The sequence below is a fragment of the Dermacentor albipictus genome, chromosome 9 (genome assembly GCF_038994185.2).
Source record: "Dermacentor albipictus isolate Rhodes 1998 colony chromosome 9, USDA_Dalb.pri_finalv2, whole genome shotgun sequence".
Taxonomy (NCBI): Eukaryota; Metazoa; Arthropoda; class Arachnida; order Ixodida; family Ixodidae; genus Dermacentor; species Dermacentor albipictus.
The window spans coordinates 116,625,518-116,641,250 of NC_091829.1; the positions used below are offsets into that span (position 1 = coordinate 116,625,518).

General features: G+C 45.3%; 1 protein-coding gene across 1 annotated transcript in view; it reads right to left on the reverse strand.

Annotated features, from left to right (window-relative positions):
• Positions 1-431: 431 nt before the first annotated feature.
• Positions 432-15,733, reverse strand: part of LOC139050074 (glucoside xylosyltransferase 2-like) — a 47,244-nt gene continuing 31,942 nt past the window's right edge. Inside the window, exon 7 of the mRNA XM_070526267.1 lies at positions 432-676. Within this exon, the coding sequence (XP_070382368.1) occupies positions 482-676 (195 nt within the window). The 3' untranslated portion in view covers positions 432-481. The remainder of the gene's footprint in view (positions 677-15,733) is intronic.

The following is a 15,733-nucleotide window of genomic DNA, read 5'->3' on the forward strand; positions in this document are numbered from 1 at the left end:
TCACGGAGAGTGACGATGTTAGAATACGACACAGTCAACACAGCTCATTCAGCCGCTATTTACATAAGCCGCTCATTTATTGCCAACTGCAATGTTTCAGAGTTTTAGAGAGTCCCTGTTGAGATCGTATAATCAGTCTGTGACTGCAAATTATTCGGAGGCTTAGCCGTGCACAGTCTCCTTCTTTTATTCTTTAGCAGCATGTTCGCCTGATTTTAGCAGTATGCTTGCTCAATAATGTTCCTGGTTCTCACATTTCCCTTATCTTACTTGCAGCCAGGTGGAAAGCGACAAATGGGTCCTTGTGCATAGCGTAAGAAGTTTGAATTATAGAGAGGCCGATATAACGCAAGACTTCATTTCACTAAATACTATTCTATTCTCATGGCACATTCAAGTATAACTGATCTCGGTGAGAACATAGGCGTGACAAGTGATGAAGTACTGTAATAAAAGAATATGAATTGTTACATTGCTCAAGTCAAATATTCTTTTCCAGACCCTGTGCTCTACTCTGTCGGGTCGTGTTGGTAGCATTGTCGATGGTGCGTGCCGTCTTCTCCCAGTGAACCACATGCTTGAGGAACTCTTGCCTGCAGCTAGTATTGTGACTCTTGCTAAGTCGATCCTTGAAAACGTTGATGAAGGTGTCCACGAGGCTTTCGCCAAGCTCGTACTGAAATGAAGAGCAAACGCAGTGAATCCTTGATAAAATGAAGTGTCATTCGGAGTGAAATTTCGTTCTTACATCGAAAACTTGCCATCAAAATACAAAAATCACACTCTTGCCATCACGTTCACAGGCCAGAGCTTCGCATCTTGGAAAATATAATCAGAGCATGTTTGGGTGATATTTTCAATGCAGCCAGCTTTTCCTTTTTGTCAAGGCAGCCGTAATATGAAAAGAGGGCAAATTCTAAAATGGCTCAAGTAGATGACTAGTTAAATAAACCTGCAATCTCGAGTTAATAAAGCCTTCCAACAAATAGAGAGAAAAGGCAAGCCAAAAGATCGAGAGATATGACAAGCAAGAAGTTATTTGTATAGCCGACACGGGGTAGTGACGGCTGTGCCTGATGGTTGCCCCTCACATCCTTATCGCATACTTTGCAGCCCCAATCAACACGGAAAGTGCTGCGCCGCCTTCAAGGTTTCGTGCCTGCAGTGACGTCATTAAGTATATTCATCTTGGTTGTGCTAGTTGCGCTCCTGCAGTCAAGCTGATCCAGCTCACACGGTTCGTGAGGGCGGCGGCAGAAGGACATCACATTGCATCATAATTCCACTCTCTAGGTTTGAGGTTGCCTCCGATTACCTGGCAGCATCGCACTGTCCAGCGCGGTTTACTGGTACTTAGTAAAACTTTGCATGAATAAATGTTCTTTTGAACTTTTCATCCTACCCGATTCAACAAGGAAAATGCTCTACCGTGTTCGACGTTTCTTGCCTGCACTGAGGTGACGAATTATATTCAGCTGGCTGTGCTGATCCAGTTGAACCAGATCACATGGGTGGTGACGGCGGTGGCAGAAGGAAGGCCCCGTACACATTTATTTCACTCTTTGCAGGTTGGAAAACTCATGTTCATTCCTGAATAGTTATTTTGCCCAGCATTCTTGCCACCGTCGCCACCGTTGCCGTCCTGTTGCTTGGCAAGCGATATTTATGATGTCAAGTGCTTTGGCGTTCGGTGCTGTTTTCACTGTGTATACACCTGGTGGGGCCATGAAGAGTCAGCGCCGTTCCTTCAACGATTCCTCCACCACAGATGGACGATTCATAAAATACTCGCAATGTAGGTACGGTTATCATCTCGGCGACTGTTGGGGATGCAATGAAGCAACACATAAAAGGAAAGGGTAAAGCCGGCGCAATGTACGGCTATGCAAAAGTAAGGCAACCACCTAAGCTGGTTCTCCCATAAGCATAAGCCGCTCATTCATTGCCAACTGCAATATTTCCGAGTTTTAGAGAGTCCCTGTTGAGGTCGTATAATCAGTCTGTGACTGCAAATTATTCAGAGGCTTAGCCGTGCACAGTCTCCTACTGTTATTCTTTAGCAGCATATGCCGCTATCGGGTGCCATATTAAAATATTTGCTGCTTATATCGCATGTAGATTCGCTGTTAGAATTCCTTATAATAATAATAATAATAATAATAATAATAATAATAATAATAATAATAATAATAATAATAATAATAATAATAATAATAATATAAGATAATCAGCCTGGTTATGCCCATTGCAGGGCAAATGCCTTTCTCATACTTCTCCATCTACCCCGGTCATGTACTAATTGTGGCCATGTTGTCCATGCAAACTTCTTAATTTCACCCGCCCACCTAACTTTCTGCCGCCGACTGTCGCGCTTCCCTTCCCTTGCAATCCAGTCCCTAACACTTAAGGACCATCGGTTATCTTCCCTCATTCTATGTCCTGCTCAAGCCCATTTCTTTTTCTAGATTTCACCTAAGATGTCATTACCTCGCGTTTGTTCCCTCACCCAATCTGCTCTTTTCTTATCCCTTAACGTTACACGCGTCATTCTTCTTTCCATAGCTTGTTCCGTCGTCCTAAATTTAAGTAGAACCCTGTTCTTAAACCTCTAGGCTTCTGCCCTGTACGTGAGCACTGGTAAAACGCAGCTGTCATACACTTTTCTCCTGAGGGATAATGACAACTTGCTCTTCACGATCTGAGAATGCCTGCCAAAGGCACCCCAGCCCATTCTTATTCTTCGGAATATTTCAGCCTCACAATCCGGTTCCGCGTTCACTACTTGTCCTTAGTAGATGTATTTTCTGACCACCTCCAGTGCCTCGCCACCTATCGTAAACTGCTGTTCATTTCCGAGACTGTTAAACATTACTTTAGTTATCTGCAGAATAATTTTTAGAGCCACCCTTCTGCTGTGACTTTACAGGTCAGTGAGGATGCATTGCAATTTGTCTCCTGAGTCACTAAGTAAGGCAATACCATCAGCGAATTGCAAGTTACTAAGGCGTTCTCCATTAACTCTTATCACAAACTCTTCCCAATCCAGATCTCTGAATACCTCATCTAAACACGCTGTGAATACCTTTGGAGAGACCGTATCTCCCTGCCAGACGCATTTCTTTATTGGGATTTTGTTGCTGTCCTTATGGAGGACTACGGTGGCTGTGGAGCCGGTATAAATATCTTTTAGTATTTTTACATATGGCTCGTCTACACCCTGATTCCGTAATGGCTCCATGATGGCTGAGGAGGACGAGGAGAAACATTTGTTAAAATAATGAAAGGACAAGCAGGTGTCTCTGCTTGTGCGGGAGGCGCCCTTAGTCCAGGGCTCCTGCGGCCCTTGCTGTCTCCCGGGCCCGCCGCACCAGTTGTTGCTGGTTACGAGGGACGAGGGTCCGAACTAGTCAGCACGGCCTCCCACTGCTTGGGTGTGGGGTTGGGTATTTGCGGGGCCGCCTTCACGTTGGGGCACGCCCATGTGGTGTGATATAGGGAGGCGCAATCATTACAAAGGGGACATTTGTATGAATATAGTGTAGGGTGGATTGCGTGTAGTCTGCTTGAATGTGGGTATGTATTGGTTTGTAGTTGTCTCCATGTTACGGCGTCTTCACGTGAGAGGGTCTTGTGTGGAGGTGGGTATTGTCGTCTGTTCATTCTGTGGTGTTGTAGTATGGCGTTGTATTGTAAAGGCACGGGCTTCATGGATGCGGCCGTATCCCTCTCTTGTGGCGCCCGGGATGCATGAGCTCGTGTTACAGCGTGCACACGCCGATTTCTACGGAGGGACTGGTGTCCTCCAGTCCACACTATTTCAACGTCCGGGAATTGGGAGGCTTGTTTGAGGAGTCGGTGGGCGATTGACGATATTCTGCCTCTAGCGTAGCTACGGCAAGCTGCCTGGGAGTCAGTAATAATTGTGACGTACTCGTTGGTCAGACTAGAGGTGATAGCCAAGGCGATGGCTGTCTCCTCCACTACGAGGCGGTGGCAGTGCGGACCGTCATCGAGACCATCTCTTGTAGGTTATAGTCGGCAACGCTGGCCGTCATGGCTGCTTTTTGGGGGTAGTGCGCGACATCTGTGTATAGTATGGTGGATAGACTGCCATATTTTGTCTGTAGAGTTTTTCCGTGAGCTTGGCGACGATCACCATGATGTTCCGGATGCATGCTTCTGGGTATAGGGGCTACCTTGATGTGCTCCCGAGAGTTTGGAGCCAGATGAATTGCTTATTCGTGGCTTCTACCGTGTGTGGGGTAGCCTAGGCGTGCTAGGACTGTTCTTCCTGTTGGTGTGAGGGCTAGTCGTTCTCGTTGGCTTGTGAGATGGGCGTCTATAATTTCTCTTATAGTAATATGGACTCCTAGGGCTTCAAGCTTGAGTGTCGCTGTTCTCGGTGGTAGGCCGAGCGCTTGCTTGTAGGCTTTCCAATGAAGTACGTCTAATTGATCTATCTCCTTAGGAGTGAGGGGCAAGTACGTGCCAGCGTAGGCATTGCGGCTGATTATAAGGGCCTGGACGAGCTGTATTATGTCGTCTTCTTTCAGTCCGTATTGTTCGGTGGTGATACGGCTGACCATTTGCATGATTTGGAAGGTGGTCTACATGAGACGTTGGATGGTGTATGCGCCACCGCCGTCCTGTTGTATGTGGAGTCCGAGAATGCGGACGCGGTTTACTGTGGGTATTTCTTTGTCGTCGAGGGTGAGTGTGATGTGGGGTAGTTCATTGCGTTTTCTTTGTGACTTCTGTCGAACGAGTAATAGTTCTGACTTGTCGGGGGAGCACCGGAGACCACTTGTTTTTGCATATTGCTGGACGACATCAGTCGCTTGTTGAAGGGCGTCTTGTTTCTCTCCTTCGGAACCAGTGGTGGTCCAGATAGTGATGTCATCGGCGTATATTGCATGCCTGATTCCTGGTATTGCTTTGAGTTTGCCAGGTAATTTCATCATAGCAATATTGAAAAGGGTGGGTGATAGAACAGCACCTTGTGGGTTGCTTTGTTGCGGGTAGGTAACGTCGGGGTTCTGAGTGAGCCAATGTCTATTGTTGCCGTGCGGTTGCATAGAAAGGCGCGTATATAATTATAAGTATTACGACCACAGTTCGTGAGGCTTAGGTTTGTAAGGATGGTATGGTGAGCCACATTGTCGAAAGCGCCTTTGCGATCGAGTGCTAAAATCGCTCCGGTGTTTTGCGGCGAGATGTGTTCAAGGACTTGTTCCTTCAGCTGAAGAAGGATGTCGTGGGTAGAAAGGTGGGGCCGGAATCCCAACATTGTTTCGGAAAAGAGGTCGCTGCATTCTAGGTAAGGTTGAAGTCGGTTCGCAATGACGTGTTCCAGAAGCTTGCCTAGGCATGAAGTCACTGAGATTGGTCTCATATTTTCTAAGCTAGAGAGTTTGCCTGGCTTCGGAATGAGTATGATGTCCGCGTGCTTCCAGTCTGCTGGTAGCGTACCCGCTTCTTAGTGATGATTAAAGAGGCCAGTTAGAGATTGAATGGTGCCATCATCCAGATTGCGCAGGGGTTTGTTATTTCGTTTGTCCTTGCCTGGGGTGGTGTTTCGTGAGAGTGCATGGAGTGCTTGTTGCCCCTCAGTGATAGTGATCGGCTTGTCGAGGTCATTATTGTCACTCCCGCTGTAGGTTGGAGGTTGTCCTTGTGCGGGTTCGAAATCGCCTATGTACCACGCCCGCAACTCCTCCAGGATTTCGTCCTCAGAACCCGGATGGCTGTAGAGGATACGTTGAATTGTTTGCTGGCTAATTGCCTTGCTATGTGTGCGGTCAAGAAGATGGCGTAGCAGCGACCATGTTTTGGCCGTGCTAAGATTACCCTGCAACTTGTTGCATAGTTGTCGCCAGTTGTGACGGGAGCGCTCCCCAGCATAAAATTCTGCGGTTGCCTTGAGTTTCGCTATAGGTAGTTTCAATTTACGATTATGTTTCTGGCGCTTCCATCGCCTAACAAGGCCTCGAGGTGCTTCCCAGAGGTGAACAAGGTGCTCGTCTGCGGCCGGTATGTCTGTGGAGAGTGTGATCTGTTTTGAATGCCGGGCTACGTCTTGTTGGAGCTCTCGTACCCACTGCTCGAGATCCGTAATACCCGTAGAGGAGTCATCCACTCGCTCTTTGCGAAAAGCCCTTCAATCTGTGAGTGTTGTCTTTTTTTATCGGGTGGCGTGCATGCGTAACGTTCAATGTGGTGGCAAGTATGCAGTGGTCACTGCCCAGAGTTTCTTCCGTGTTGTGCCAGGCAACTTGTATCCCTTTAGTGAGGGTGAGGCGAGGGGATGTATCTCGGGAGACGCTGTTTCCTAGACGTGTGGGTATGCGGGGTCTGTGAGGATGGTAAGACGGTGCTGCTGTATCGTGTACTGGAGTCAAGTGCCTTTTGATGTGGTTGTCCTGTAGCCCCATGCCTGGTGAGCCGCGTTGAAGTCGCCTACAATCAGCAGACTATTATTTTTGGCTATGCCAATCGCTTTAGTGATCAAGTAGTCGAACTTGGCCTGCTTCTGCTTGGGTGGGCTGTATATATTCAGCATGAAAAGGCTCTTTCCGCCTCATTGGAGAGGCAGGATCTCAATTAGGTTATGATCGACATCATAGCCGTCTATTGAGTGTTGTGTGGTTGTGAGCCTTTCAGCTGTAAGCGTGGCCACGCGGCTTTCAGGCGTGATGGTATGTGTGTTGTTGCCAGCTTGAGTTGGGCGTGTGCCTGTTTCCTGTAGTGCGATTACGCTTGGTGTCGTTTTGGCGCTACTTATGTACTGTCTCACTGATCCTTACTTGCGTTTGTAGCTGCGACAATTCCATTGCCAGATTATGAGTGCGTTTTCGTTCCTGTGGTTGGTTTTTCTATTCGTCCTGGCTGACGGGTGGATCGGCAGGGTGTCCCTGCTCTACGTCCTGTTGTACTAGGGTTCTAAATTTCTTGCGTCGCTGGTCTTTTGAGAGCCGTGTTTCTTCAATAACACTTGCCTGTTGCTGGATGCTTTCTTGCATTGCTAGAAGCTGCCGCTGCAGTACATCAACTTTCTCCTCGACTTGTGCAATTTCTGTCAGTTTTGCTAATTCCGCGAAAATCCTGGGTTCAGAACGTTCTGAAGATGATGGCATTGATTATGCGGTTATTGGTGTGGAATGCTGAGTAGCAGCTCGAGTGACGTATAGTTCTGCACTCTGCGTGCGAAGTTTGTTGTTTTCTTCACTAAGGCGTTTGAGGTTTCGACTGAATCAAACGCTTTCTCGTAACAATGAAAGCTATATGTAAGGGTTGGTTAAATTCCGCACATTTCTATATCACCTGATTGATAGTGTGAATATGGTCAATTGTTGAGTAGCCTTTATGGGATCCTGCCTGGTCCTTTGTCTCACAGAAGTCTAAGGTGTTCCTGATTCTATTTGCGATTACCTTAGTAAATACTTTGTAGGCAACACACAGTAAGCTGATTGCTGTATAATTTTTCAAGTATTTGGTGTTCACTTTCTTATGGATTAGGATTATGTAAGCGTTCTTCCAAGATTCCGGTAAGCTCGAGGTCATGTGGTATAGCGTATACAAGGTGGCCAGTTTTTCTAGAACAATCTGCCCACCATTCTTCATAAAATCTGCTGTTACCTTATCCTCCCCAGCTGCCTTCCTCCTTTACATAGCTCCTAAGGCTTTCTTTACTTTTTCCGCGTTACTTGTGGATGTTCAAATTCCTCTAGACTATTGTCTCCTATTACCGTCGGGGGTGCAATTGATACTGTATAAATCTCTTTAGATCTCCTCAGCCACATGAACTATCTCATCCATATTATTAATGATATTGCCGGCTTTAACTCTTAACGCATAGATCTGATTCTTGCCTATTGCTACTTTCTTCTTCACTAAGTTTAGGCTTCCTCCATGCCTGAGCGCATGCCCAATTCTATATATATTGACACGTGTACTTAAATTTATCGGGCGACCACGTTTCCCCGCCTAACAAATGTAATCACACAGCGTGGTACGCGCTTGAATGTATCCGAAGTTTCTGGAAAGTTATCGATGCTTCAATCCGCTGTGTGCTGTCGCCGAACCTTGTGTTATCTGATTTCATCGTGTGACGCAAATGGTGCAGAAATTTGCGGAAGGCACGCGGGTCCCAACGATTAGTCTGGAACATTCGATGACTGCTGTATAAAAGCCGACGCGCTGGACCCGCGGATCAGATTTTCGACGATCGCTGACCGTTTTCACCGCTATCGTTGTGCTATAAGTGTAGCCTGTTTTGTGGGCACAGGTTCGCCCAATAAAAGTTAGTTTTCTCGTTCACAGTATTGCTACTGTGTTATTCAACGTCACCACCACCTGACAATATTATACTTCCTTATGTCAGCTGTTTTACGCTTGTCGATTATCTTAGAAAGTTCTGCCAGTTCTATTCTAGCTGAATTGTTAGAGGCTTTCATACATTGGCGTTTCTTTATCAGAACTTTTGTCTCCTGCGATAGCTTACTGGTATCCTGTCTAACAGAGTTACCACCTACTTCTTTTGCACAATCCTTAATGATGCCCATAATATTGTCGTTCATTGCTTCAAGACTAAGGTATTCTTCCTGAGTCAAAGCCGAATACCTGTTCTGTAGCTTGATCCGGAATACCGCTAGTTTCCGTCTTACCACTAACTCATTGATCGGCTTCTCATGTGCCAGTATGTTCCATTCGCTCCTCAAGTCTAAGCGAATTCGAGTTCTTACCATCCTATGGTCACTGCAGCGCACCTTGCCGAGCACGTCCAAATCTTGTATGATGCCGGGGTTAGCGCAGATTATAAAGTCCATTTCATTTCTATTCTCCGCCTCCACGTTCACTTTCTACAATCCCGCTTGCGGAAGCAGGTATTCATTATCCGCGTATTATTCTGTTCCGCAAACTTTACTAAAAACTCTCCACTGCTAGTGCTAGAGCCTGGGGCTTATTCCCCCACTGATTTGTCTCGCGGCTGCTTCTTGCCTACCCTGACATTGAAGTCGCCCATCAGTCTAATGTATTTTGTTTTGACTTTACCCATCGCCTATTCCACGGCTTCATAGAAGCTCTCGACTACCTGGTCATCAAGATTGGATGTAGGGGCGTAGACTTGTATGACCTACTATTTGCACCACTTATAAGTTTCACAACAAGAGCTGCCACCCTCTCCATAATGCTATAGAATTCGTGTACGTTACTAGCTATAACATTATTAATCAGGAATTCGACTCCTAGTTCTCGTCTCTCCGCTAAGCCCCGGTTGCAGAGGACGTGCCCGCTGTTTAGCACTATATATGCTTCTTTTGTTCTCCTAACTTCATTGAGCCCTATTATGTCCCATTTACTGCCCCCTAAGTCCTCCAATCGCACTGCTAGACTCTCCTTACTAGATAACGTTCTAGCGTTAAACGTTGCCAGGTTCAGAGTCCAATGGAAACCTGTTCGGACCCAATCATTCTTAGCCCGCTCTGCAGCATTACAGGTCTAGCCACCACCGTGGTCATTTGCTTCACAGCTGTTGGGTACTGAGGGCCGGGGTTTGATTGTTGTATTCATATAGGAGGTTGTGGTCAAGTACTGCACCAGGGCGGCCAATCCTGCTCTAGTGAGGGAGTGCGTTACCGGTTCTGGTCACCGGGACCAGGCCGCAGTCCAGGCCTGTTTGTACAATTCAATCAACACGCGCATTGTTTATAGTCCGGTGAGAAATTGCGGGGCACTGGGATTCGAACGACAGTCCTCTTGCACGCGTGGCGGATACCCTACTTCTACGCCACCACTGCACTATCCTATCAACAGTTATCAAACAGTTCTTCGAGGTGACAAATATAAATATTGTCACGCGGTAGCGACGGTGAAGAAAGCAGCAGAACTCTGAATGGCGAAATTTGCGTTTTATTGGGCGAACCTCTGCCCTGAAAAACAGGTGACATTCCAAGCACAACGATAGCGGCAAACACCGCCATCATCAAAAATCTTATCTGTCAGTCAAGCGCACCAGCTTTTATACATCCACAGCCCATTTTATGTCCACTGCAGGGCGAATGCCTCTCCCGGTGATCTTTAATCAGCCCGGCACTGTGCCAATGAATTCCAAATAGCGTCTCCATATTTCTTAATTTCATCACGCCATATAGTGTTCTGCTGTCCTCGACTGCGCATCCGTTATCTTGGTACACATTCTGCAACCGTAATGGTCCACCTGTTATCACCCACACACTAGATGTCCTGCCCTGCTCCATTTATTTTCTCTTAAGGTTAATTAGAAAGTCGGCAATCCCGGTTTGTTCTCTGATACAAACCCCTCTTTTCCTGTCTTTTAACGTTACTCCCAACGATCGTCATTCAATCGCTCTTTGGGTGGTCTTCAACTTTTTTGGGAGCTTCTTTTTAAGTCTCCCATTTCTGCCCTACATGTCAGTACAGGTAGAAGGCACTGATTGTACCCCTTTGTTTTCAATGATATTGGTGCGCTTCCAGTTAGGATCTGACGATATCTCCCGAATGCGCTGTTACCCATTTTTATTATTCTATAAATTTCCTTCTAATGGTAAGGTTCCGCTGAGAGTAATTGACCTAGGTAAACGTACTCCTTCACAGAGTATATAGGCTGACTAGCACGCCTGAACGATTGTTCCCTTTATCAGCTATTATACATTATCTTTGTCTTATGCACAATAATCTTGAACCGCACTCTTACACTCCCTCTGTTAAGGTCCTTGACCATTTGTTCTAACTTGTCCCCACTGTTGCTCAACAAGGCATTCTCATCTGTAAATTCAAGGTTGCTGCGATATTGGCCGTTGATCCTCACACCTAACCCTTCACAGTTTAGTAGCTTGAATACTTCTTCCAAGCACGAAGTGAATAGCATTTGAGATATACGGCTTCCTTGTCTGACCTCTTTCTTTACAGGTATCTTGCAACTTGTGGAGAACGAAGGTAGCTGTGGAGATATTCTGCAAGACACTTCAGAAATCTTCATGTACTTCATGATAAGGTTTTCCCTCTATGACTGCTGATATCCCTACTGAATAACATACATTTTCATAATATACGAATGTCATATAGAGAGGCTGATTGCACTGCGTGAATTTTTCGATTACCTGATTGACGACATGGATGGGAGTCATTGTACCAGCCTGCTCCCTTGGTTGATTGACGTCCAGTGTTGCCTTTATTCTATCAGAGATAATCTTGCTGAATATTTTGGATAATACTGGAAGTAAGTTATTAGGCCTATTATTTTACAGTTCCTTCACATCTTCTTTTCTCGCATTAGTGCATTTTTTGAATTATTCCAGTTATCCGAGACAATTGAACCCCATAGACACATAGTATAAAGGGCCGCCAGCTCTTCATGCATGATGTGTACTCCATCTTTTCTTAAATCGACTGTTATTCCATCTTCTCCTGCCGCTTTTCCGTGCTTCATACTTTGCAGGACCGTTCAAACTTCATCGCTAGTTATAGAAGGGGCCTCTGTAACCTGTTAATTACCACTTCGAATCGAGGTATCATGACTGCACTGAGTACTGTGCCCGTATGTATAGAATTTTCTGCTCCTTTTACTATATCTTCGAGATTGTTGCTCACATTACCCTGCTTATCTTTCAGTGCAAACGTGTTGACTTGTCCTACGCTAAATTTCCTTCTTACTGATTTCATGCTGCGTCGATATTTAGTGCTTCTTCTTTCTTTCTCACGTTAAAATTTCGAATATCCCGCATTTTCTCCTAGTCTATCAGTTTTGAGAGCTCCGCGAATTCTACCTGATCTAATGAGTCGGACACTTTAATTCTTTGTCGTTTCTTTATTACGTCGTTTGTTAAGAAGGAGGTCTTACCTAATTGTTGTCTTGGTGCCTTAACACCAACTTCAATCACTGCTTCTGATGCCAGCCTAGTTGCGCTGCAATTCATTTCCACTGTCATCATCTGTATTCTAAGACTGCATATTTGTTTGCAAGCACCATATTGAGATGATCTGCTCTGACCCTTACTTCGTGTAGGTTGCCTGTTTCTCCTTTATCAATTTTACGCTTTCTTTTTTAAAATTTAGGTGAATCCTAGCCCTCACTAACCTGAGATCACCGCACTTTATCCTATGTAGCACTTCTGCACCCTGCACTATGCTAGCATCGGCAGAAAGTCTGAAATCAATTTCACTTCTTGGTCACTTTAGGTGCTTTTCCAGGTCCACTTTTTTGTGTACTTCCATACGAACGTGTTCATTATTCACAGCCTATTACTTTCTGCGGATTGCACCAACATATCTCCTCACAAACCTGGTTCTACCGACTTTTCCAGTGATGTTCATTACTACAGTATGCGGAGTTTTTTACTTTTCTCACCGCTTATTAGACATCTTCATAAAGCCTATATACTTTATCATCATCTAAACGGGATGCTAGGGCATAGGCTTCTACTACATTTAATCTGTACCTCTTATTAGGTTCCATTACTACTACTGCTACCCTCTCATTAATGCTGTAGGATTCGTCAGTGTAAGCCGCTATGTCCATATAATTCTGCTTCTTCTCTTGAAGTCATCTCTAGCAGAGAACGTGGCCATGTTTCAGCACTGTATAAGCTTCACCAGTTTTGCTAGCCTCACTAAGGCCGATGATATGCCTAACCATGCCTCATAGTTGCTAAAATATTCCTGGTAAGCGGGCTTCACCCGAGACAGTTCGTGTGCTGAACGTTGCCAGGATCAGTTTCCATTGGCAGCCTGTCCGGGTCCAGAGATTCTTATCACATTCTGCTGTGTTACAGAAATGACCGCACCCGCCCTGGTTGCTCAGTGGCTATGGTGTTGGGCTGCTGAGCACGAGGTCGCGGGATCGAATCCCGGCCACGGCGGCCGCATTTCGATGGGGGCGAAATGCGAAAACACCCGTGTGCTTAGATTTAGGTGCACGTTAAAGAGCCCGAGGTGGTCAAAATTTCCGGAGTCCTCCATTACGGCGTGCCTCATAATCAGAAAGTGGTTTTGGCACGTAAAACCCCAAATAATATTATTATTATTTAGAACTGACCACCTTGGCCAAGAGCTCCGCAGCTGTTGGGGACTGAGGGTCATTGGATAATCGAATGAGTTGTTGGGGAGGGAGTGACCGAATAATGCACCAGGGAGGCCAATTCCTGTTCTGGTGAGGGAGTGTCTTTTGTGGAAACATTGTGGGTTTTCCTAATTTAGTTTTGCATGAATTAGTGCAGCGCCACTGACTTTCGGTGTTTTTGCCACTGTGAGGCGCCACTCCAAGCGTGGAGATGAAGTATACTGGAGGAGGTGAATTTGGGCATCCCACCATCACACTTAAAAAGAAAGCGCAAGGATTCGAACTTCTCATATGGCAAGCGAGCATCCAAGCTAGCTGATTCAGGCAATCCTGCAGGCGGGTGAGGCCACCTTATGCCTTGAAAAAAGTATGAGGTTTTACGTGCAAAAACAGTGGAGGACTCCGAAAATTTTGACTTTCTGGGGTTCTTTAACGTGTACACAGATTTAAGTAGACGCATGTTTTCGCGCCCATCTAAATTCGGGCGCCATGGCCGGGATTCAATCCCATGACCTGGTGCTCAGTAGTCCAACACCATAGGCATTGAGTAACCAAGGCGGGTCTTATGTCGTAGAATTATAGCCCAGGGAATCCTACACGCCTGTGATGTCAATAGTGTTATTTTAAGCTCTTTTCGCAAATCTCACATGCCAGAAGACATCCTTGAATTGTCCTCGATTGACAGGTTTTGCTGATGGTGACAGGTAGCACTACATAGTATTTCTCAATGGTTATAACATCTTGCTTTCGGAATCTCCCGTACACATGCGGCCATGAACGCGACTAAGTGCAGGATATATTTTCGGAGAATTTCAACACTGCTTAAGAGGAAGCTTTAGCTCGGGTGCTCCTATCTAAATACATGTAAAAGGAGAATTGGTTTTTCTCGGCAACCGCTGCACTAAATTTGACGGGGTTTGTTGCATTTAAAAGAAAAACTTAAAATCTAGTAACTGTTGGTTTCTAATTTTCGATTCAGCTTGTCATTTTTTATTAAAAATTGGCAAAAATCGCAAATTTTCAGAAAACGAAACTACCAGGTTTACAACTCTGTAACTCAGCAAAAAACGACGATATCGCAATTGCGTGAATTGAACCTAATAGCACATTTAAAGCGGACAAACTTGACATCTTACACATGAATCTCAAGAAATGTATTAATATGTAATTACAATTTTTTCAGAACCCTCGTAAACAACGTAACAAACTCACGTAAGATGTAAAACGGCATACAAAATTTGTCCGCTTCGAATGATCTAATGTATACCGTTTACAGAACAGCGATATCTGTTCTTGATGCAGAGCTATTAGTTTGTAAACTTCGTGCTTCTATCCTTTTGAAACTTCTGAGTTTTTGAAAATCTTTTTAACAAAATTCAAGCCCTAAATCAAAATTCCGCATCTAACAGTCACTAGAACTTTACTTTCTCTCTCAAATACAATAATTTTCATTAAAATTGGTCCAGGGGTTATTTCAGAAAAACGTTTTTGCGTTTTTACATGTATTTGAATAGGCTGCGTCGGAGTTGGGCCTGAGCTAAAGCTTCCTCTTAATACTTGTGTGCAAAAGGCTTCAGCGCTTACCAGGAATCCACAAGATGCGTATGCATAGAAATACACCCATCAGGTCACTGTCGCGTCTGCCTAGCTCTGGCATCCGGGAAGCCCTCGCAGAACAAGTCGGAATTTCTACCCCCTCATCGCTTGTGTCCCCGAAAGACGAGTCATCGGGTGTGAGATGGGCGCATTCGCAGACACGTATACCGAAAAATATACCGGCACTTTCACTCACGGGCTAATCCCAAGAGTGGCAAGACGGGCTACCAGAACAATATGGTTCTCAGCCGTGCGTAAAGCAGGCGACCTTAGAAGCAGCCTTTATATATGCTTGGACAGCGCTTATACGATGCCTTCTTCGATCTACAGGAGACGCGTCTGCGATCACGCAGACGTGGTTTCTATACTTCACGCGGGAAAGCTATTGACGTCCCTCTTCACGGTCTTTATCCCCTTTTTCTACAGGATCACAAACGGAATCATAGGAAAACAAATATAAGTGAAAATGTAAAAGAAGAAAATGGAGGAAAACTACCACCGTTTTGGGCAATGATGAAAAGCTGTACATGAAGTTTGCATCTGTTGTCGCTACGTCAGTTTTCCTTCTCTTTTGCATGGTACTGCAACCCTCCTCCTCACTTTTCTCTCTTCCTTTTGCACGACAAATTTTGCATCACCTAAGCAAGCACGTTTTGGTAGCGCGCTTCGGAAGTTGCTGGTGCATAAATTTTTGGACCTTTACTATGTTATAAAGTGAACTGTGCTAACATCTCTTCATGCATTAAGCTTCGCGAATATTGTTGCGACCTAGGTATAACTTTACACGTTGTACAAATGCGTTTACGCATCAGTCACAGAAATTTCCAGAGTAAAGATAATGCCCACGTGCCTTCCAGAAAGTTCTACACAATTCGCGACCCACTTGCAACCGGATTACACAAGCATCGATGACAGCAGAACTTCGATAACATTCCAGAATTTTCCGATATATGTGTGCGCGTCCCACGCTGAGCGATAACATTTTTCATACTCCGTTCCATACATAGCAGTCGGCGCTGTAGAAGCTACGCAAAAAGTCCGGTCAAATAAAATTAACAC